This window comes from Equus quagga, chromosome 15 (genome assembly GCF_021613505.1).
Source record: "Equus quagga isolate Etosha38 chromosome 15, UCLA_HA_Equagga_1.0, whole genome shotgun sequence".
Classification (NCBI taxonomy): Eukaryota; Metazoa; Chordata; class Mammalia; order Perissodactyla; family Equidae; genus Equus; species Equus quagga.
Window position 1 is genome coordinate 79566685 of NC_060281.1, and position 21547 is coordinate 79588231.

General features: G+C 46.1%; 2 protein-coding genes across 2 annotated transcripts in view; both read right to left on the reverse strand.

The window, feature by feature from the left end:
* Positions 1-15963, reverse strand: part of GCN1 (GCN1 activator of EIF2AK4) — a 58565-nt gene extending 42602 nt beyond the window's left edge. Inside the window, exons 1-11 of the mRNA XM_046639273.1 lie at positions 15926-15963; positions 11517-11619; positions 8325-8388; positions 7620-7751; positions 7007-7115; positions 2479-2577; positions 2252-2386; positions 1324-1392; positions 1087-1195; positions 417-491; positions 22-150 (exon numbers count right to left, since the gene is read on the reverse strand). Of these exons, the coding sequence (XP_046495229.1) occupies positions 22-150; positions 417-491; positions 1087-1195; positions 1324-1392; positions 2252-2386; positions 2479-2577; positions 7007-7115; positions 7620-7751; positions 8325-8388; positions 11517-11619; positions 15926-15943 (1042 nt within the window). The 5' untranslated portion in view covers positions 15944-15963. The remainder of the gene's footprint in view (positions 1-21; positions 151-416; positions 492-1086; positions 1196-1323; positions 1393-2251; positions 2387-2478; positions 2578-7006; positions 7116-7619; positions 7752-8324; positions 8389-11516; positions 11620-15925) is intronic.
* A 1362-nt stretch (positions 15964-17325) lies between these two features.
* Positions 17326-21473, reverse strand: RPLP0 (ribosomal protein lateral stalk subunit P0). The gene is made up of 8 exons (XM_046641396.1): positions 21431-21473; positions 21068-21169; positions 19914-20089; positions 19719-19806; positions 19446-19592; positions 19150-19335; positions 17927-18067; positions 17326-17559 (listed from the first exon to the last, which is right to left on the reverse strand). Exons 2-8 carry the CDS (start codon positions 21119-21121, stop codon positions 17398-17400), a joined length of 954 nt encoding a protein of 317 aa, XP_046497352.1. The 5' UTR covers positions 21122-21169; positions 21431-21473; the 3' UTR covers positions 17326-17397.
* Between the last annotated feature and the right edge of the window lie 74 nt (positions 21474-21547).

A 21547-nucleotide genomic window follows, 5' to 3' on the forward strand; every position in this document is an offset into this window, starting at 1 on the left:
CGGCCAAGAAGGCTTGCTCACCTCCAAGGATGGCAAACAGGTGCCTGGTCAGGGCTTCCATTGCCGAGGAGTCACTGCATTGGTGGGCCAAGTTTCGCAGTGCCAGCACGGCTTCGTCCATCAGGCGTGGACTGTTGGATTTCAGCTGACCTGGACACACAAACAGCCACAGCTCACAGGTTGCCGACAGGTGAATATCCAGGCTTTCATCTTTGACTTTTCCATGCTCCCCACTCTTCAATCCTAGCTCTATGTTCTCATTATAGAGGATCTCAGGAAAGATACCATGCAAACACGGTTAAAGCCTCATTTCTAATCTGAGCTGTCTCCTACCCCTTTTTCTATAATAATTGGGACAAGTACAACCAAAACCCAAGGTGTCACTCTAGGGGCTGGATAGGGGTCAAGATACTCACTGGCCAGTCCTTTCACGATGTCCAGGGCATACTGGCTGAGATCGAGAGTCACTGATGCCAGCAGACTGGAGATAGCTGAGGGGCAGAGAAAGCACTGATCATGTCAGTCTCAAGTGTAATACCCATTTTTGCCCTACTCCCCAGCCAATGTCATCAGGCTTGCCATCTAGCCACAAAGAACCATGACCACTCTTCATCTCTATATGGTCACATGAGTGGTCACACCTTTGCTCCAAGCTCTGATGTCAAGATGTATAGTGCCCCATCCCAATCAGCAAAAAATCACCCCTCCAACAGTCCACCTACACCTCTTACCAAGATTAACGGGACAGAGACTCAACTCAAATCCTATGGTTTCAAGTGCCACTTCCACACCAAGTTCAAACTGTCTAGAGAAGAGGTTCTTAACCTGGTCTCCAGAAGGTTCTTGGACCTCTAAAATTATAGGCAATATCCTAAATAGATATACTTTTGTGCATTCTTCTAGCAAAAGGGCCCATGACTTTCAACATATTCTCTTTAAAAGGGTCCCTGATCTCTCTCCCAAGGTCCCACTGAAACAGTGAATACATCCCCCATCCTCCCCAATGCTTCCTGCTGCCAAGTATCAGGGATTCAGCTTATCAGACAACTTGTCTCCCTCCCACTGTCCTGTTTGGCAGCAACCTACTTTCAATAACATTTTCTGGACTCCTCAGTAAAGACTTCTGGATGGTGGGCAAGATCAGATCCTTAAATTCCGAGTGGGACATGTATCGGAGCAGAGGGGCACAGTTATCCTACAAAGAGAAAGGAGTCAGGCACCCAGCCCTCCCAGAACAGACCAAGAATAAAGGACAGTTCTGAATTACAGAATTTAAAATGGGATTTAGCTTGTCCAGGTGAGTAAGGGCCACCTCTCACTCACCAATAGATACTTCTGAGGCTTTACTTTGCTCATCAGGATGTTCTTCATGTAAAAATCCAGCAGGGCGCTCTAGAGAATGCAAACACCTGGTTACACCCTGATGTTCTGTGGCATCTCATCACTGGCCTAAGAGACCCCTCTTGTGGGAATGCCTCTAAAAATACAAATCAGTGCCCCAAATTTCACAGTGTCAAGTAGAGAGGTCCCATTGATCATGCCATTCCCCATTTAAACACCTTCCACAGTTTTCCAGCACTCCTGGAATCAAATCCAAAGTCCTTGGCTTGGCTCTTAGGCCTGCCTGCTACTCGGCTGGCTGCATCTCACACCTCTCTAGCCCACTCGTGCCACTCTACCCCACTCGCCTCCTCTATGTCCCTTCCCACAGGCTGCTTTCTCTGCCCTCAAAGCTCTTCCTCATCCCTTGACCTTGCTAAGCCCTCTTCACCCTGTAAGATCCTTCGCTAGAGATGTGTTCCCCGACCTACAGCCTAAGTCAGGTCCCCCATTAGAGAGTAACACAGCTTCTTGCACTTTTCCCTTGAAGCACTTATCATGGCTTTAATTAATTAGACGACTGTCTGTCTAATGGCAGACTCCTCCTCAGACTCAGTTCCGTGAGGGCAGGGAACACAGCTTCCTTGCTCACTGTTGCATCTCCAGCACCTGTATGCGGCGCCTGGCAGCTAATCAGCTGTGGGAGAATAAATCACTGCACTAACAGGCAGACCCTCATCCCAATAACCTTGCCAGGTTTCACCCCAAGCCAGAGCTGGAGGGAAAACTGTCTAACTCCTCAAGGTTCACGTATCATGGCAAAAGGCCAGGGTCTCACGGGAGAAAACAAACAAGCTTCAGATAAGACCAGCAGCTTGAGCCACCAGGGCAAAATCAGCTCCCCCGCCTTCCCTCTAGTGAGTCCACTTGCCTTGTGCTGGTTGACCACGTCCATCTCCTTGTGGCTCGTGCAGAACTGCACCAGCAGCCCCAGCATGCCTGCATAGTTTTGGTTGGGTTCTAGGCTGAGAATGGCTGACAAGTACTGTTCCACCAGCCCGGGGTTCTGAAGAGGAAAGTGTAAAGCAGGTACATCAGATGGCAAGTGGGGTGGCAGGGAAGAAGCACTGCCCACCACTCCCTGCAGCCTCCTGTCACCTCTTTCCAGAGTTTGGTGAGCTTCTTCACAGCACCATCCACAGCATGCTTGTGGGAGCCGCCCAGCACCTCCAGTAGAAGCAGGCACTGCACCTCCACCTGCCAGGACCAGGAGAGGCTCAGGTCAGGACATGAAACGGGAATGGAGGTCCCATGGCCCTCAGAGCCTGCCCAAGCCCTTCATCTGGCCCACCAGAACCTGGGTTCATCTCCACTGGGCCTCTCCCACTCAACTCCAGCCAGATCCGCTTCCCTCCAGCCCCGACACTTAGCCGTGCCATTGAATTATATCTGTTCATTTATTGAGCACCTACTGTGAATCAGAGAATGAAGACACAAGGGGACCAAGACAGATATGATCCCTGCTTTCATGCACTTTATAGACCAGAGGGAGAAAAAGGTATCAAACAAATAAACACAAAAATGAATATATAATTCCAGCAAAGCAAGTGCCATATAAGAAGAGGACAATGACCCTGTTCCGTGTATTTCTTTATCTGCCTTGGCTTTTCCTTCATTAACTCCACAAATACTCACTGAACACTGACTAAATGGCAGGGACCATGCTGGGTACCGTGGATACAAACACAAAGACTGATCTGATGGTCTCGGCCTGTGTGAGCCCACTGTCCGTCCCAGAGTGAAGCGCCTAACAGGTGCTCAACTAAAAAACCTCAGAGACTTTATGGCCACAAACACTGAAGGTCACTGGTGAGCAGTGTGAATGGCTACCCTGAGAAAAAGGGCATGCTTAAGAAGTCTGCTGAATTCTATCTGCATGTGTACAAAATGGCATATGTACAAGGTTATTCACTGCAACATTTTCTATAATGATAAAAGATTGTAAACAACATAAATGGCCATCAACAGGGGACTACTTATATATACTGTGGCACATCCACTCAAAGGATTAGTAAATACTTATCAAGAATAAGAAACCTGGTAGAAGTAATCAACAACTACAGCAAAGTTGCAGGGTACAAAATCAATTTGCATAAATCAGTAGCATTTCTATACTCTAATAACAAACTAACAGAAAAAGAACTCAAGAACACAATACCATTCACAATCGCAACAAAAAGAATAAAATACCTGTGGGTAAATTTAACTAAGGAAGTGAAGGACCTATATAATGAAAATTACAAGGCCTTTCTGAGAGAATTGGATGACGACATAAGGAGATGGAAAGACATTCCATGTACTTGGATTGGAAGAATAAACATAGTTAAAATGTCCGTTCTACCTAAAGTAATCTACAGCTTCAATGTCATCCCAATCAGAATCCCAATGACATTCTTTACAGAATTAGAACAAAGAATCCTAAAATTCATATGGGGCAACAAAAGACCCTGAATTTCTAAAGCAATCCTGAGAAAAAAAGAACAAAACGGGAGGCATCACAATCCCTGACTTCAAAACATACTACAAAGCTACAGTAATCAAAACAGCATGGTACTGGTACAAAAACAGGTACACAGATCAATGGAACAGAATTGAAAGCCCAGAAATAAAACCACACATCTATGGACAGCTTATCTTCGACAAAGGAGCTGAGGGCATACAATGGAGAAAAGAAAGTCTTTTCAACAAATGGTGCTGGGAAAACTGGAAAGCCACATGTAAAAGAATGAAAATTGACCATTCTTTTTCACCATTCACCAAAATAAACTCAAAATGGATCAAAGACCTAAAGGTGAGACCTGAAACCATAAGGCTTCTAGAAGAAAACGTAGGCAGTACACTCTTTGACATCAGTATTAAAAGGATCTTTTCGGACACCATGCCTTCTCAGAGAAGGGAAACAATAGAAAGAATAAATAAATGGGACTTTGCCAGACTAAAGAGCTTCTTCAAGGCAAATGAAAACAGGATTGAAACAAAAAAACAACCCACTAACTGGGAAAAAATATTTGCAAGTCATATATCTGACAAAGGCTTAATATCCATAATATATAAAGAACTCTCACAACTCAACAACAAAAACTCAAACAACCCAATCAAAAAATGGGCTGGAGACATGAACAGACATTTCTCCAAAGATATACGGATGGCCAATAGGCACATGAAAAGATGCTCATCATCGCTGATCATAAGGGAAATGCAAATCAAAACTACACTAAGATATCACCTTACACCCATTAGAATGACAAAAATATCTAAAACTAATAGTAACAAATGTTGGAGAGGTTGTGGAGAAAAAGGAACCCTCATACACTGCTGGTGGGAATGCAAACTGGTGCAGCCACTATGGAAAACAGTATGGAGATTCCTCAAAAAATTAAAAATAGAACTACCATACGATCCAGCCATCCCACTACTGGGTATTTATCCAAAGAGCTTGAAGTCAGCAATCCCAAAAGTCCTATGTACCCCAATGTTCATTGCAGCATTATTTACAATAGCCAAGACATGGAAGCAACCTAAGTGTCCAGCAGCAGACGAATGGATAAAGAAGATGTGGTACATATATACAATGAAATACTACTCAGCCACAAAACAGAACAAAATCATTCCATTTGCAATAACATAGACGGACCTTGAGGGAATTATGTTAAGTGAAATAAGCCAGCTAGAGAAGGAGAATCTGTGTATGACTCCACTCATATGAGGAATTTAAAAATGTGGACTAAGAACAGTTTAGTGGATACCAGGGGAAAGATGGGGTGGGGGGTGGGCACAAAGGGTGAAGTGGTGCACCTACAACACGAATGACAAACATTAATGTACAACTGAAATTTCACAAGATTGTAACCTATCATTAACTCAATTTAAAAAAAAAAATAGGAAAAAAAAAAAAGAATAAGAAACCTGGGGCCAGTCCCATGGTGTAGTGGTTAAGTTTGGCACATTCTGCTTTGGCGGCCGGGGTTCAGAGGTTCGGATCCCAGGCGCAGAACTGCACCACTCGTCAGCCATGCTGTGGTAGCAATCCACATATAAAATAGAGGAAGACTGGCACAGATGTTAGCTCAGGGCTAATCTTCCTCAAGCAAAAAAAACAACGAAAAATGAGGAAGACTGGCAAAAAAGAGTGAGAAACTCTTTACATCTTACTCTGGAACAAACTCTAGGCCTGGTTAAAGAAAAATAAAACAAGATGAAAGAAAAAAGTAGGTATGGTATGCTATCATTTGTATTAAAAAATCTATTTAGTGACATATGCAGAGTAGATATCTACACACATAAGGAACTAGTAATAGAAGGGACCTAAATGGTTAGGAAAGGGGTGAGAGGGAAAATAGTATATCCTTCTACACCTGTTGAATTTTGAACTGTTTATTTTTTTAATTAAAATAGTTTTTCAAGCTTGGTGATATCACATTCAGAACTATACTGTTGTTCCCTCTTCCTGGAATGTTCTAACCCTTATCTGGGCATGGTTTGTTCTTTCATATCCTGCTCAAATGATACCCTCTTCGAAAGGCCTTCCTCCCACCATCACCCTCCACCGCACTCTCTTTTCTGCAGCATAACTTTACATCTTATCATTTATTTGTGGACCAGTTTGTTGTCTATCTTCTCCACAAGAGCGTGTCTTGCTCCCTGCTTTAGCCTCTGCTTCTGGAACAGCACCCAGCAAGGAAAGGGGAAAGGCCCTCAACAAATACTTGGGTGACTAAATGAACTACAACCTATGGGTATGGTCGACATCAGCAACGAGCAAAGGAAAAACCCAGATTCAAGACACAGAAACACTAAACATGGTCTCAAGCTCCCGATGCATTCTGTTCCATAAACACAAATCTCAAGGGTTGACCCCTCCCAGTCACTAACCCACAAGTATACTTATCTATCTTGGACAATGGTTATAAGAATTCATTGGAGAGAAGCCAGTGAGGGAGCCCAGGATGAACCATCTTATAAGAAGGCCTTTTGGTAACAATGAAACCCACATTCTGAAGCGGGTCCAATTCCAGCACATCCACTACCTGCGAGGTTTCAGTATCTTATCCCTCAATCAATCACTCATGGCCATTCCAGTCAATCCAGAAGTGTGCTGGATGAGCCCAGGGACGAGGCCATCAATGTGTTCTAGCTGCTGCTTCAGGGAGAGGCACTTACAGTTCCTAACGCGCTCCTCGTGTACCTGCACAGCCCTCTGTGAGTTTCTACAGCCCTTTCACACCTCATCTGAGCCCATCTCCACGACAACTCTTCCAGGTGGATGGGGTGGGTGGTACTTTTTGCCATTTTGCAAATGAGGAAACAGGCTCAGAAGTTAAGTACTCGGCCAGATTTCATGGGCAAGGATCAGATCCAAATCAAGATCCTCAGACTCCTTTTCACAAAACCGTAAGACCAGTCCTCTTGCCCTCCACTAATCATATCTAGACCTTCAAAAGAACCTCCCAACCTTACATATTTGATAAATAGATGAATGCTATTATGTTGCACTCATGCATATCCACACCTCGGGACAATTCAAAGTGCCTGGTCACCCAGCACTGAAAAGAGCACTTGGTCAGCACATGCCCCAACTCTGTGCAGAGAGCTGACCATCGCTACTCCAAAGACCCAGGGAACTTACCAGTTTGTTCCAGAGGTCTCCTTGCCGCTTGGCTCTCGAGGGAAAGACAATGCGCACCAGTAGGCAGGTCCAGGACAAGGCCAGCAAGGCGGCCGAGCCGCTGCTCTTACTGCAGAGGGGAGGGAAGGCGAGGGGTGAGTGCAGAGCAGCAGCCTCCATCTTGAGGACGAATGCTCACCACAAAGCCCTGCCTGGTATGTAAGACCTGCCCTTGACCTAAAACTGGGCAGAACTTGAAACCACTTTCCCCACAAATCATCTGTAAAAATTGAGGACAAGGACTGCAGGCCTCGTTGGCCAACCTGCCATCTCTTAGCACTCACAACTATAAAAACAAAAAGACAGCCTCCCCCATTCACTGCCTGGTGGGCATCTGGTTTCCCCTCAAAAGGGCCTTTCTTCCACTGGCTTCCCAACTCTGTTCCTCAGCAAAGTGGTTTCTCCAATGAGCCTGCCATCCTGGCTTCTCCCTCTACTCAGAAGGCAGACTGCCAGTGTCATTCAGAGCTGGAAACGGGAAAGGGGAAGGGACAGGCACGCTCACACCTGCTCAACACAGCTCATCTGCACTCAGTTCTCCAGAGAGGGCTCCACCAACCCCTTTCCCTCTTACCTGGGGACACCTGCTTTGGAGCCAATGCCTGAAGACTGCAGCGAGTGCAGGAGGTTCTTAGCAGTGGCTTCTGGCTGGGCCTCAGCCAACTGCTGGATGGCTGCCTGTAGGGCCCTGCGGGAGGCTGCATCTCTAGGGAGAGAATGAATGGGAAAGGTGAACCTGTGGACCCAGGGAAGGAGCAAGGCAGCTCAGGCCGGGCACTGGTCTTTCTCAGGAAAATTGGATTGCGCTGTATTCCAGGGATCATAGCTGATGGGATTAGGAAATAACTAGATAAATCTACTTCTCCCAGAGTTCTAGAAGCAGCTAGTATGGGCAAATGAGCCACTAAGGCTATAAGGGCAACCTCTACATTTATGGAGTACTTACTACGGGACTCAAACTAGGCCAAGTACTTTTACATGTATGACTGATGACAGCGTCCACAGTGAGCACTCATGACATGGCACACACTGTTCCAGGCACTTTACACTTGCTAACAACCACGTATGACGTAGATAACAGCATCATCCCCATTTTGCAGATGAGGAAATTGAGGTACAGAGAGATTAAGTAACGTGCCCAGGACCCAGTAGGTAGGATGTAACACAGCCCAGATTTGGACTCAGGCAGTCTGGCTCCAAACCCTGGGCTCTAACCACTACCCTATATCACCTCTCTGCACAAAGTGCTTCGGACACTGGGCCCTTGGCTAGGATTCACCTGTATCGATGCAGAGTCAAGCAGAATAATTTGCAGAGCCCTTTCACTGCTCCCTCCGGCAGATCTGAAACCAAAGATTACACAGAGATTAGTCAATAAAAACTACCTCACGAGCATCTGCTTGAGCCATCATTCTGCCAGACATGATCTCTGCCCCCTGGACACTCCCTGTTCATTTCAGAAATAATTCCCAAGAGGAAAAAGCAATGACAAAATAGGACTCTAGGAAAAAATCTGGTACAGAAAAGCTCTCGGGGGCACATCTGTTAAATAAATGAAACTAAGGAAACACAAGCGGCCCCAAATTTAACACGCTATGGAGTGGAGGTGCTGGAATGCTGGGACTCTTCTGCTTCTTGATCTGGGTGCAGGTCACGTGGGTGTATTCAGTTGATGATAACTCAGTGAGTTGTTCATTTTTGATATGTGTACTTTCTGTATATCCTAATAAACAGTTTTTTAAAATAGTACAAAATTCAAGGTCTACAAGGGATCAGAAAAGGGAAGAACGCCTGTAACTGGATGGTTTCCGAAGGTTTTAAGGACACAGAAGCTTGGCCTAGCAGATTAAGAAGCTATGGAAAAGTGGAAAGAGAGGGAAGTACATGCTGAGTGGGGTTAACACGAGCAAAAGTATAGGAGTGAGACAGCGTAATGCCTATTCAGGACCTGTGAGAAGGAAGAGGAGGAGGAGGAATAAAAACACCCAACACGTAACTAATGCTCACAAGGCGCCAGGCCCTGCTCTAAGCAGTTCACATACATTAACTCATTTAATCCCTATAAGGTGGGTACTGTGATTGAGTCCATTTTAAGACGAAGAAACTGAGGCACACAAAGCAAGCAGACCAGCCAAGTGAAAGAGAAACTTTGGTTGAACAACAGAGCTCAATAATGGAAAACCAACCTGTGCCAGGTCCTGCACGTCAGACTGCAGCATGCAGACGAAAGGGAGAAGGGTCTGAGCAGGGGAAATGTAGGCAGCGATGTAGGACAGATTACTCTGGGAGGCACCAAGAGCAGTGGGCCCACGAAGGGCTCGCACAGTGCCTCACACGTCAGGCATCTGAATGTTAGGCGCAAATGAAGGAAGTGCAGGGACCCAGTACCCCAGGGCCCTGAACACTATTGTGGTCCACCAGATTTGGGGCTATTTCAGTAATTGAGAAAAAGAGAAACTGGGGCCAGAAACAGTTGTGGTTTATCATAGCCGGGGACTGTGTTAAGCACCATCCATACATGTTCTCATTCACTCCTCAAACTAACCCTTTGAGGGAGGCACTATTGCCATCTCTATGCTCAAAGCAAGGAGACAGGCTGAGACAGGTTAAGTAAGCTGAACCAGGTCACACAGCCTGTAAGTGGTAGATTCAAGGATAGAATGCAGAGTCCATCTGACCCCAGAGCTGAGGGCTTCATCACTGACTGCTGCCTACAGACCTGTGACTGGGAAGATCAGGCACAGGAGACGCTGCAGCAGCGAGTCGCCAGGTTCAAGCACACGAAGGCAGGATGGAGCAGAGCATCAGAGAGGCCTCAGGGCCAGGCGGAGCTGAGCCATGCTGACCAGCTGCATCCCGGGTTAGACAGCCCTGACAAAGTCTTCAACTCCTCAGCCTGGCTAAAAACATCTCCCTCCACCTTAGGTTAACTCACTTGGTTATCTGCTTTCTACCCTAAAAACAAGAGAGGCCTGAATAATTATCACTACGCAAAGGCTCCTCCTTAGACTCAGAAATTGAGAAAATTGAGAACTAATGATTTCATGCAGGGGTAGTTAACTTCCCATAATCGACTCGCACATCAAAGGCTACTAAATACTTTACAAATATAATTTGCCCTGAATTGTAGAATTTTAGGGTGATTAAAGAATAAAATCACCTTGAAAAGGTCCTGAGTAGTTCATAAATTTCACCCATACACATCGAACTCCTTACTCCATAAAATGGGGAAAAAGCGTAGTATTCAGCAGTTATTTAGCAGGGAGTCAACCATCATGGTTCAGAAGGTCTGTACAGCTACTCTCTTGTCACACGGCAGCCTTGTCTAACTAGAACCTTGTTGAGAAAAGTGACCAGAAAGACTTTTGAAGGTGCCATAAAACTCATACACTGAAGCATTAATACACAGGAGAACCTCTGAGAAGCTCACAAACAGCAATTTACTTAATTTACACACCTCTTTAACAAGCTTGGGTACGTTACCAGGTGACAGTAGATCAGAAGCGGCAAACAAGAACTCGGGGGAAAGGGTGGTAGGAAGTAGGCTCTTCACTAATAAGAAGGGAAGGTTGACGGAAGGGGCACCCAACTCTATACCGCCATGGTTCTCAAACTTTGGCAAACCCAGGAAGCACCCAGAAGGCTTGTAAAAACACAGATGTTGAGCTCCACCCCCAGAGCTTCTGAATCTGAGTTTCTAGGGTGGAGCTGAGAACTCGTATCTCCAAAAAGTTCTGGGGTGATGCTGAAGCTCCTGATCTAGGGACCAGACTTTGAGAATTAATGCTGTATAGTAAAAACACACCAAAGGGAAACTCAAAAACTAATCAGGATTTATTGGGTGAAGGCAAACTAGGCTTACACACTGCAATAGGAGGTAGGGATAGTCCTTGGTTATGGAACAGAATCAGGATAACCATACGTGCTCAGCACTTCCCAAAAGGTGTTCCCCAGACCATGAGCAGGTTTGCAACAAAAAAGAAGTTCAAGGAAAACATCAGATTGAAGAAAGCTTAATAAAGTTAAAACACCTTCCTGGAATATGCTGCAAGTCTCCCAGAGGGCATTAGAAAACGTGACATCTCCCAAACTTATTTGATCTTGGAATCCTTTACTGGCCAATCACCTATTACCATCTTGCTGACTTCCATGGAGCAGAGATTGGGAAAAATGGTGCCCCAAGTCATAAAGAAAATTTTTTGACATACACTAAATTACTTAAGAAAGACTGTTGGTATCTTTTAGAAATACATATTTCCAATCAAAATGGTTAAAACTGTAAAAAGCTTTGGCACCTAAATGGATAAACTCTCCACCAACCCAACTGCTTCAAGTGTTTCAATGCACATAACAAGCAAATACAGAAAGTGATCGCAGAAGTTGCTGTGAGGGGAAAAGAAGACCATGGTTCTAAACAGAGAACACTTTGAAATGGAATCATCTCCAGGCCATGGGGATGGAAAATAAATACCTTTTCCAGAAACACATTTCCCAAGTTCACTGAGGATTTCTCTCCGTTCCTTCACACTGGCTGTTGTCACCTTCCCTGCAAAACGCTTTAGTGTCTCGGAAACCTGTGAAGACCAAGCCCACAGAGAAAATTTCACCCGTCAGACTACAAAACAATGAGTGTGTGTATGTGCTATGGACGGGGGGTGCAGAGTTCAGTGAAGATCTAACGCAGGGTTTCTCAACCTCCACACCACTGACATTTGGCTGGCTAACTCTTTGTTGAGGGGGGGCTGTCCTCATACATTGTAAGATTGTGAGCAGCGTTCCTGGCCTCTACCCACAAGATGCCAGGAGCAGCACTCCATTCCTCCTACCCCAGGTAGGACAACCCAAATTGTCTCCAGACATTGTCAACTAGTCACTATACCTTACCTAAACTTGGATTAAAAAGAGGCAAGGCAAAAGGCAAAAACCTCACAACAGAAAATATCCTTTCAGAATTATGCAAAATCCAGTGAGGGCCTACTAAGTGTTGGGCATGTTCCCTTTCTATCAGCTCATGTAAACCTCCCACGAGGGAACTGTCAGTATCCCAGCAAGTCACTATTGGAGCATAAGCATAGTGGCTGAAGGGTGAAAGGTTAAGAGACTGAATCCCAGCTCTACCAGCTGTGGAAACTCAGTCAAATTATGTCATCTCCTTGATCTTCAGGTTCCCCATCTATACAATGCAGATAATAGCACCTACCTCACACGACTGCTATGGAGATTAAATGAGATAGTGTACGTAAGCACTTCCTCTCATCTCAAGCACAAAGTCAGCTACGACTACCAACAAGCGTTGAACTAGGCATCAGCATCCCCATTTTACAGTTGACAAAGGAACTGACTCCACGAGGGAAAGCCATTGCTCTGACTAGAGTTGAGAGCCACAGCACCTGCATTTTTGATACTAAACCTGAAACCAAGAGGTCTAGAAACTGATGCTAACAAGTCCTTAGCTTTCAACCACCAACCATGTTACCACAGCTGCATCCCCTGCACAGAGATATAAGCATAAGACCCAGAGAGGGGCCAGGTTGCAAATATTCCTGAAAATCTAGTCCTGTGCAGTATTTTACAAGCTACGAGGTAAGCAGGTCATGGATACAAGAGCAGTAGAGCAGGGCATAACAAGACCAAGTAATAACACATTGGTGCCAGGGTATTTCACAGAAAGGCTTTATTAAAATAATATTCAAGGGTGCATAGAGAAATCAAATAATGCTGAGTTTTCCTTATACTTAAAGCCCTGCTACAATTCAATTGGTAATGAATAAACTCATGTCCAAAACTCTGTCTTCTATATAAATGTTTTAATAGTCATACATGCATATAATTAAAGAGTCAAAGTTGAAGAGTTCTGGGAGGTTTGCTATGAAAACCAGTCCCTTACCCTCACTCCCCAAGGACCGTCTCTTTCACCAATTCTAGCTGGTTATTTTGGTATTTATCTCTAGATAACTTGCTTGTGCTGGTACTTCTTGATTTTTCAGTTTTATGGCCTTTCCACCATAGCTCTTTCCTTCTCCAACCCCACTACACACCCTCCCCATTTCCCTGATATAATTCCTGAGTTTCACAATGTGGGCTAGCTCAGTAGTCAGTGCTTACATGTAAATGGTATTCAACTTCCATTTAATAAACTACATTTACTACCGTGCACAGCTTTTTTATTAACCCTGGAGTTAAGCGTCTTTCCCACCTCACCTCAGTTTGCCTTGTTTTATCTAATTAATAATTCAACCCCAAACTTTCTGCCACTTGTCTAAATCCCAATACATTTAGGCAGATCAGGTGTTCTATTAAATTGCAACTTCCTGAAGAAGCCTCGCCCAGAGCTTTCTGACCTGCCCCAATTTGGCAGGTGACCCTCTACAGCTGCGACGCAGTTTATCCCCCTGAAAATGTACTCTTTCTTGTGTTTGGGTGAAGCACACCCTCCATTTTGTGTAGTCCTCGCAAGTCTGAAAATCTTCTAGCCTTATACTTGCTTTAAGTGTGCCTGGATTCAAAATTCTAGGTTCAAATCATTTTCCATCAGAATACCAAAGACAGTTCTCCACTGGGTTCTAGCTTTCAGTGTTGTTATTCAGTCCAAGGCCATTCTGATTCTTGATCCTTTGTATGAGACCTGATTTTTTTCCCCTGGAAGCTTCTAGGCAGGATCTTCTCTTTGTGTCCAGGGATCTAAAATTTCACACTAATGTGCTTTGTTGGGAGTCTATTTTCATCCATTGTGTTGAGCATTTTTAGTCTGGAAACACATCTCTCAGTTCAGGGAAAGTTTCTTGAATTATTTTGTTGATGATTTCCTTGGACACTGGATGTCCCACACTGGTCTTCACAATGATCCTGTTTCTTACACTCTCCAGAGAGAAAACTTCCAGTCTTTTGCCAAGGGGAGAAAGACAGCCTGGGATCTGACTGCATTGGAAAAAAGGGCTTTCAACCAATCCTCCTAACTTAGCCCGTCACTTCCAGAATTTAGCTGATACCACCAATTGCCAAATGTCAGAGATTCCGCAATGTAAAGCAGGTTGGTTCTCAGCTTTCCTAACTATTGGCTTAGGAATCCTTTTCATTGGGTCCGCTAAATGCATTCCACTCACCACTTTCTAGCTTCCAAAAATTTGCTGCTATTGTCTGCTCACCATTCTCCCAATGGCTTAGGAATCATTTTCATCGCGTCTGCAAAATGCATTCCACTCACCACTTTCTAGCTTCCAAAAATCTGTTGCTATTGTCTGCTCACCATTCTCCCAATCCTTGTGAGATTTTTAAAAAACCCTTTACTAGTTTTAGTGATGTTTAAGGAGACAGCAAAAATAGATGTATGTATACAATCTACCATCTAGCTAGAATTCCCACATAGCTGTCTTTCCACGATAATATTAAATTCCTGGCTCATTTCTCTCACAAAGATGAAAGAGCTTTTCAGGTTCAAGGCTCTTCTTTTCCTTAATCAGAAGATGAATGTTACCCACTTGAGACCCTGTCAGAACAAAACTGAGGAAGAGCACGCTAAGATCCCTCAGAGAAGTTATTTGCCAGAGAAATCAGATGCAAACAGCCATAAAGTTCACAGGTTTCTCTCTAGAGCAGCATTGTCCAACAGAACTTCCTGTGATAATGGAAATGTTCTTCTGCACTGTCCAATACAGTAGCCACTAGCCGCATGTGGCCACCGTGCACTGAAATGTGACTAGTGCAACTGACGAACTGAATTTTTAATTTCATTTAATTTTAACTAACTTAAGGAGCCATTTGGCTATTAATTAGCCAAGTGGCCAGTGGCTACCACACTGAACACCACAGCTCTAGAGAGATTTGTTTTTTTTCTTGCACTTGAGTATTAATGTTAAACATTCGGCATGTATTCCCTCAACCCCTTTCAAAATACCCAACAGACTAAGCTTTTCTTTCCAGGACTCAACATAACACAACTTGGAACAAATTACCAACCCTTTGGTAACAGGCACCTCTCAATATGGGTCTTTTGAATATTGAGGTTAAGTGGTCACTCTCCGGTCTCAGGGCCTCCAAATCAAAATCAATTTATCTCCTGACCCTGGAGACCCAAGTGAGCCAAACTGTCCACTTGACACCTATTTTTTTCCCCCATAATATTGCCTTTTCACCCTAAAACACTCACAGCTACAAACAAGCCTGCGGTGGCGGAAAACGGTTTTCCCAAGTCCTTCCGAAGGACAAGGTACCCACAGGTGATAACATTCAAGGGTGACAAGACTCTTCCTGGATAGTGACAGTTCTTTTATCTAATTCTAGACCTAATAATAACCAACATGCTGGAGTCCTACTTTATCTCATGGAATCCTCACAACAACCCTATGGGATAAGTATTATTTTAAGCCCATTTATACACAAAAATACTGAGACTTGGCGGGGTTAAGTAACTTGCCCAGCGTCTCACAGGAATCGATGAGCTAGGACTCAGACGCAGAACTGCATAAATCCAAAGACTGTGCCAGAAGTCCCTGCACATAATAGGTGCTCGAGACACATCTGCTGAATGTAAAGTTTAAGGAAGAGTTGGCATTGGCCCAGCTCATTGCCGGAGGGCTTCGGAGAAACGGAGCAGGGACTCCGGGAGGTGAAGGTCTGCAACCCCAGGGTCGGGGGAGGCCCCTCCGGGCTCCAGCTGCCGAAGCCGAGGCCAGAGCCCCTGGCTCCTCGAGCGCGGGGTCGGTCTGCGCCGCCCGGGCCGGGCCGGACTCGGAACCGTGAGGGACCGGCCCGAGGCGGCCCAGGGGCCGCGCCCTCCGCAGCCGCCGTCCCCTGGACCCCTAGACGAGCGACACGAGCGGTCGGGCCCCGCCATCCGCGCTCACTCGCTGAGCGCTTCGGCCCCGCAGCCACCCTCCTCACCTGCGTGTCCGCCGCCATCCTGCCGGCGCTGACTCCGGAACCGCTTCCGGAGCGCTTCCGGGTCACAGCGCGGGCCCACGCGGCAGGGCGAGGCCGGGAGCCCGCTGGGGCCGGGCCTGGCGCCCCCGGGCGGGACGGCGGCCGCTGCAGCGCAGGCTTGGAGTGGGGTGCCGGGCCACGCGCCGGAGACGAAGGCCTCCGCCTCAGGGCCCGCCCTTCAGCCTCGGGCCGGTGCCCTTCGCTGCCTGGCCTCGTGTGAGACGGGTCTCTGAGGATTAGTAACGCGGTGAGATCGCCCTGCAGTCCCCGACCCCCTTCGAGCCCATAGGTCCAGCCTGGACACTCCCATGGGGGCCTTTCCTGAGTGAAGACCACGTGCTTTAGAGAAATGTGTTTCCTAGATGGCAGGAACTGAACTAGGTAAAAAGGAGACAGCGAAATATAGTGTCTTGTCCTGAAAGTTTGTAACCCAGGGTGGACGATCAACGAGTTATAAATCAGGGGTAGATATGGCAGTCAGGAAGGGATTCAGGACCAGAGGAAACCTTGGATGCTCCAGGCTGGGAGCTTAAGCCAGGCCCAAAGGGTGGGATGCTGGGGGAAAAGAAAAGGCCTCACGGTCCAAGAAGAGTTGTCTGAATTTCTCATAGTGCAGACCTGCCCACGCTATAGACTAATTTAGAGAATGGAGTCTGCATAGCTTAGTCGTTGGTCCCTCTACCAGCAGTGGCTTTCAAACTTTTGACTGAGACCCATTACAATAAATACATTTACATCATGATCCAGTACAAGCTTATAAATGAAATATAAGCTTCACAACAAAATGCCTACCCTTTCAGCAGTCAGGTGGTGTTTTCTCTCTTTAAATCAGTCACCACCTAGTCTTTATGAATTGGACCGCCACCCAGTTTAAAAAACCCTGGCACTCATTGAGCGCTTCTCTCAAGTGACTAAACCTACTGGTGGCTAGTGGCTGGATGGCCATGGAACCAAGAATTCTAGTATAATAAAAAATATAGTTATGGGCCAGCCTGGTGGGGCAGTGGCTGAGTTTGCATGCTCTGCTTCAGTGGCCCAGAGTTCACCAGTTCGGATCTTGGGCATGGACCTACGCCACTCACTTATCAAGCCATGCTGTGGCAGGCGTCCCACATATAAAGTAGAGGAAAATGGGCACAATGTTAACTCAGGGCCAATCTTCCTCAAAAAAAACAAACAAGTTAAAGGTGGGTCTAGAAAAAACACAGGATGTTAAGAGAGCAATACTTCACTTACAAAGAGGAGACCCAAATGTCAACTTCAAATAAAACTCTGGTTTTACCATGGCTTTAGTTTCTATCATACAGCACATAAACCTCAAAATGCAAAAAAAAAAAAAAAAAAAAAAAGGAGGCCAGAGATTTTTAAGAGAAGTAAGCCTTTATTTCTTTGTTTCACAAATAAAGCTGGCTGAATTGGTTGCTTTTTGGTGATTAGTCAAAGAGACCAAATCCCATATCCTCGTCCGACTCCTCCGACTCTTCCTTTGCTTCAACCTTGGCTGGGGCTGCGGCAGCAGCAGGAGCAGCAGTGGTGGCAGCGGCCACGGGGGCAGCAGCCACAAATGCAGATGGATCAGCCAAGAAGGCCTTGACCTGAGGCAAGGGGAAAAGTCTGTGGTCAAAAGGGTCATCCGCAACCCCTACTATTCACAACCCTTTGGCCTCTGTAGAGCTCTAGTTTAATGGCCAACATCTTTCAAACCAGTGAAGCCTACCCCGGAAGTGACCGGGGAGAACAGCCTGGTGAGCTTAGGCCCAGGTCCTACCTAGTAACTAACCCTTCTTTGGATCTCTTGTCATTTCTAAAGTCAAGGACACACCTCCCCTGCCCCTCAACCTCTCTAAACTACACTTAAAAATTTTACCTGCTATGTAAAATATAAAAGCACTAACTCTGCAGGCTGCCATTTATCCCCCTGCTAACTGTCAGGCCACCTTGGTCCTCATGGGTTCTTTTTACCTTTTCAGCAAGTGGGAAGGTGTAATCAGTCTCCACAGACAAAGCCAGGACCCGCTTGTACCCATTGATGATAGAATGGGGTACTGATGCAACAGTGGGGTAACCAATCTGCAGACACACACTGGCAACATTGCGGACACCCTGTAGAGAAGGAAAAATTATACTTTAGGTGAGACATCATAGAGAAAAGACAGTGAAGTCCAAGCAAGTTCAAGGGCAGACAAGACTGGCTAGGTTAGCATCTTGGCCTCACAGAGAACACTTCATCCCACACCAAATGCTTCTGGCAGAGCAATTCATAAATGCTTTTTGCCCTCATTCCCCATCTGGATATTCCCTATACCATAATGATGGTGTTTACTTCAAAAGCCACGATTTTGTGAAAAATATAAACTGTTAACGTAACTGCTGAGTTCCATGAGAAAAACATTAAATTCCAGGGGCTGGCCCTGTGGCCAAGTGGTTAAATCCACATGCTCCGCTTTGGTGGCCCAGGGTTTCGCTGGTTCGGATCCTGGGCGCAGACATGGCACTGGCTAAGCAGGCCATGCTGAGGCGGCATCCCACATGCCACAACTAGAAGGACCCACAACTAAAAATATGCAACTACGTACCAGGGGGCTTTGGGGAGAAAAAGGAAAAGTAAAAAAAAAACATGTTTTAAAACATTAAATTCCAGATGTGAATTTCATCCACTAGTAAGATTTTCAAGAAATAAGATGAAGTTAAGAGTATATATATTTGCAACTTTTCATTTGTCCAAGAAAAGAAAAAATTTCATCTTCTATCATGTTATTCATTAATTAAAGGATATTTTAATGGCAAAATTAAGCAAGACAGTCTCAGAAGAGTCAATCCTCCCAACAAAGGGTTCTTGGCAACATTCATGTATTATTAAATTGTCCACGTTTTTCTCATTTTTCCTTTGACTCATGACACTACCCAAAATCTCACTTTACTGCAGATTTATTATTGCTAGAATAGCCCTCATTATGTGCCCAGCACTATTCTGGGCTGGGTAAGGCTTTATACCCATTAATTCATTATGTCCTTCAACAATCTTATATTGTTATTGCCATTTTACAGATGAGCAAACTGAGGTAGACAAATTAAACTATCCTTGGTTACATAGTTAGTTTCAGCTGCGTGACCGAGATTCAGTTAGATGCTAGTCATGCTCTCAACCATTAATGTAAGAAGGGGCTGGAATCAGCAGCATGTACCTCCAGGAAGCGAGAATGCAGAGTTTCCTCTGTGATGTCAAGCACTTCCGGGTTGTAGATGCTGCCATTGTCAAAGACCTGCTGGATGATCAGCCCAAAGGAGAAGGGGGAGATGTTCAGCATGTTCAGCAGTGTGGCTTCGCTGGCTCCCACTTTGTCTCCAGTCTTAATCAGCTGCACGTCACTCTGAACAAGAAGATAACAGTTGACAGTTAACACCTGGACATCTAGCAGGCGCAAGGCAACCATGCCCCAACCACTTGCCTGGCCAGCACTGGCAAGCCAGGTCCACTCACCAGAATTTCAATGGTGCCTCTGGAGATTTTAGTAGTGATGCCTAAAGCCTGGAAGAAGGAGGTCTTCTCGGGCCCCAGACCAGTGTTCTGGGCTGGCACAGTGACTTCACAAGGGGCAATGGCACCAGCACGGGCAGCAGCTGGCACCTGAACAAAAACAAGAAATGTGAGACGTCTCCTCTGCACAGATACAACCTGAGAATGGTCCATTTTCCTTTTAAGGAGCCAAAATTAGTGATAAGGTCTCTTCTGCCAAACTAATTCTCCCCTTACCTTATTGGCCAGCAGCATGTCCCTGATCTCAGTGAGGTCCTCCTTGGTAAACACAAAGCCCACATTGCCCCGGATATGAGGCAACAGTCTGCAAAGAAAAGTTTACAGGAGATGGTCACCTTTCAGCACCATTCTTCTCCAGGAAAAAGGAGAAGGGCACAGAGGAGGACAAAGATGCCCAGAGAATTAACTGACTTCTCCAGAGCTGGGTTGTTTTCCAGATGCCCTCGGATAGCCTTGCGCATCATGGTGTTCTTGCCCATCAGCACCACAGCCTTCCCGCGGAGGGACATGCGGATCTGCTGCATCTGCTTGGAGCCCACATTGTCTGCTCCCACAATGAAGCATTTTGGATAATCATCCAAAAGTTGCTACAAAAACAAGCCAGAAACAAGCAAAGTTTACAAGGAGAAAAGAGGAAAAATATCAGGAGAAACTAAATCCTACAATGGCTGGTTTCAATCTCGTTCCCTTTCTTCTGTGCTTTTGGAGTGACTCAGAGATTGGGACAGTTCTTCCCACTAGGAGCCACCAGAGTTCTAACACTGCCACATTTGTCAAAGATTTGCTTGCCGAGTATGAATGGTGAAAATTAGGTTTGTACGTTCAACCAAAACATTTTTTTAATTTTAGCTTTCATTTTTAATTTTTTCCACTTAAGAGGCATGTTTCTGATTCACTAAAATGGCTGAGTTAACAAAAAAACAGTGCTCCAAATAAGGCTAGATTTACAACATTCAAAACACAATGTAAAGCAAATACAACATAACATTACTTGCAAAATCTGGATTTTGGGTATGTGATTATTGTACGAGTCTCGTAAGTGTTTTGTGTGTCTGAATACCTTCATGATAAACAAGGGAGGATATAATAAACTACGCTCCACAATGCAGCCTGAAGGGCAGCACGGTCAGAATTTCCAGGGAGGGAAGACCCACCTGAAGTCCATCAAAAAGATAACATTCACTAGACTTTTAGCTTCTTGACTGACAGGACCTAAATATGCAACAACTTGCCTCCTTATGACGAGTCATTCCTTGCCTCAGCCCTTCCCAAAGATGGAGGCAGAGAAGTAAAAGCATGATGAGCCTATCTGGAGGACAGGCAGACCTGGGTATCAATGCTGTCATCACAGGAGCCACCTAACCTGCCTGCGCCTGTTTCTCTGCAACAAGGGTGGGAGGGGGGCCGCAGAGGTCAGAAATTTGTGAAGATCAAATAAGACTCGATAAGTGTCTAATTCAGTAACTGGCACCAAGTAAGCGCTCAGCACACAGCAGCAGACTGTCCCTGTAAGCGCCCGGGGCCGAGGCAGCATGATGGGCGGCCGCGACCCATCCCGCACTTACGATGATCTTAAGGAAGTAGTTGGACTTCCAGGTCGCCCTGTCTTCCCTGGGCATCACGGCGGTGCGTCAGGGATTGCCACGCAGGGTTTAAAGACGATGTCACTGAGGAGAGAGAGGGAGCTCAGACACCCCAACACCGAGCCCCACCGCCCCGCCGGGCTCCAAGCCCGAGGCCTATGCGGAGCGCGCCCCGCGTGAGCGCCCGCTGGCTCGGCCTGGGGCTGCCGCCGCTCGGGGAGCGCGAGCCGCCGCCGCCGAGGCCCCAGCCAGGATAGGCCTAGACCACGCGGCCCCCAAAAACCCGCAAACACTCCCATCCTTCCCTCCGCCGGTTCCCGGAGCGACCGCCCCGACCACACGAACCTCTCACGAGGACGCCTGGCAAAAGAGATACCGCCCGCCGGCGAGTACCTTTTATCTGTGAACGAAGCCACCAATCAGAAGCCGCGGACGGCACCCCTGCCTATTGGCTAGCGCGAA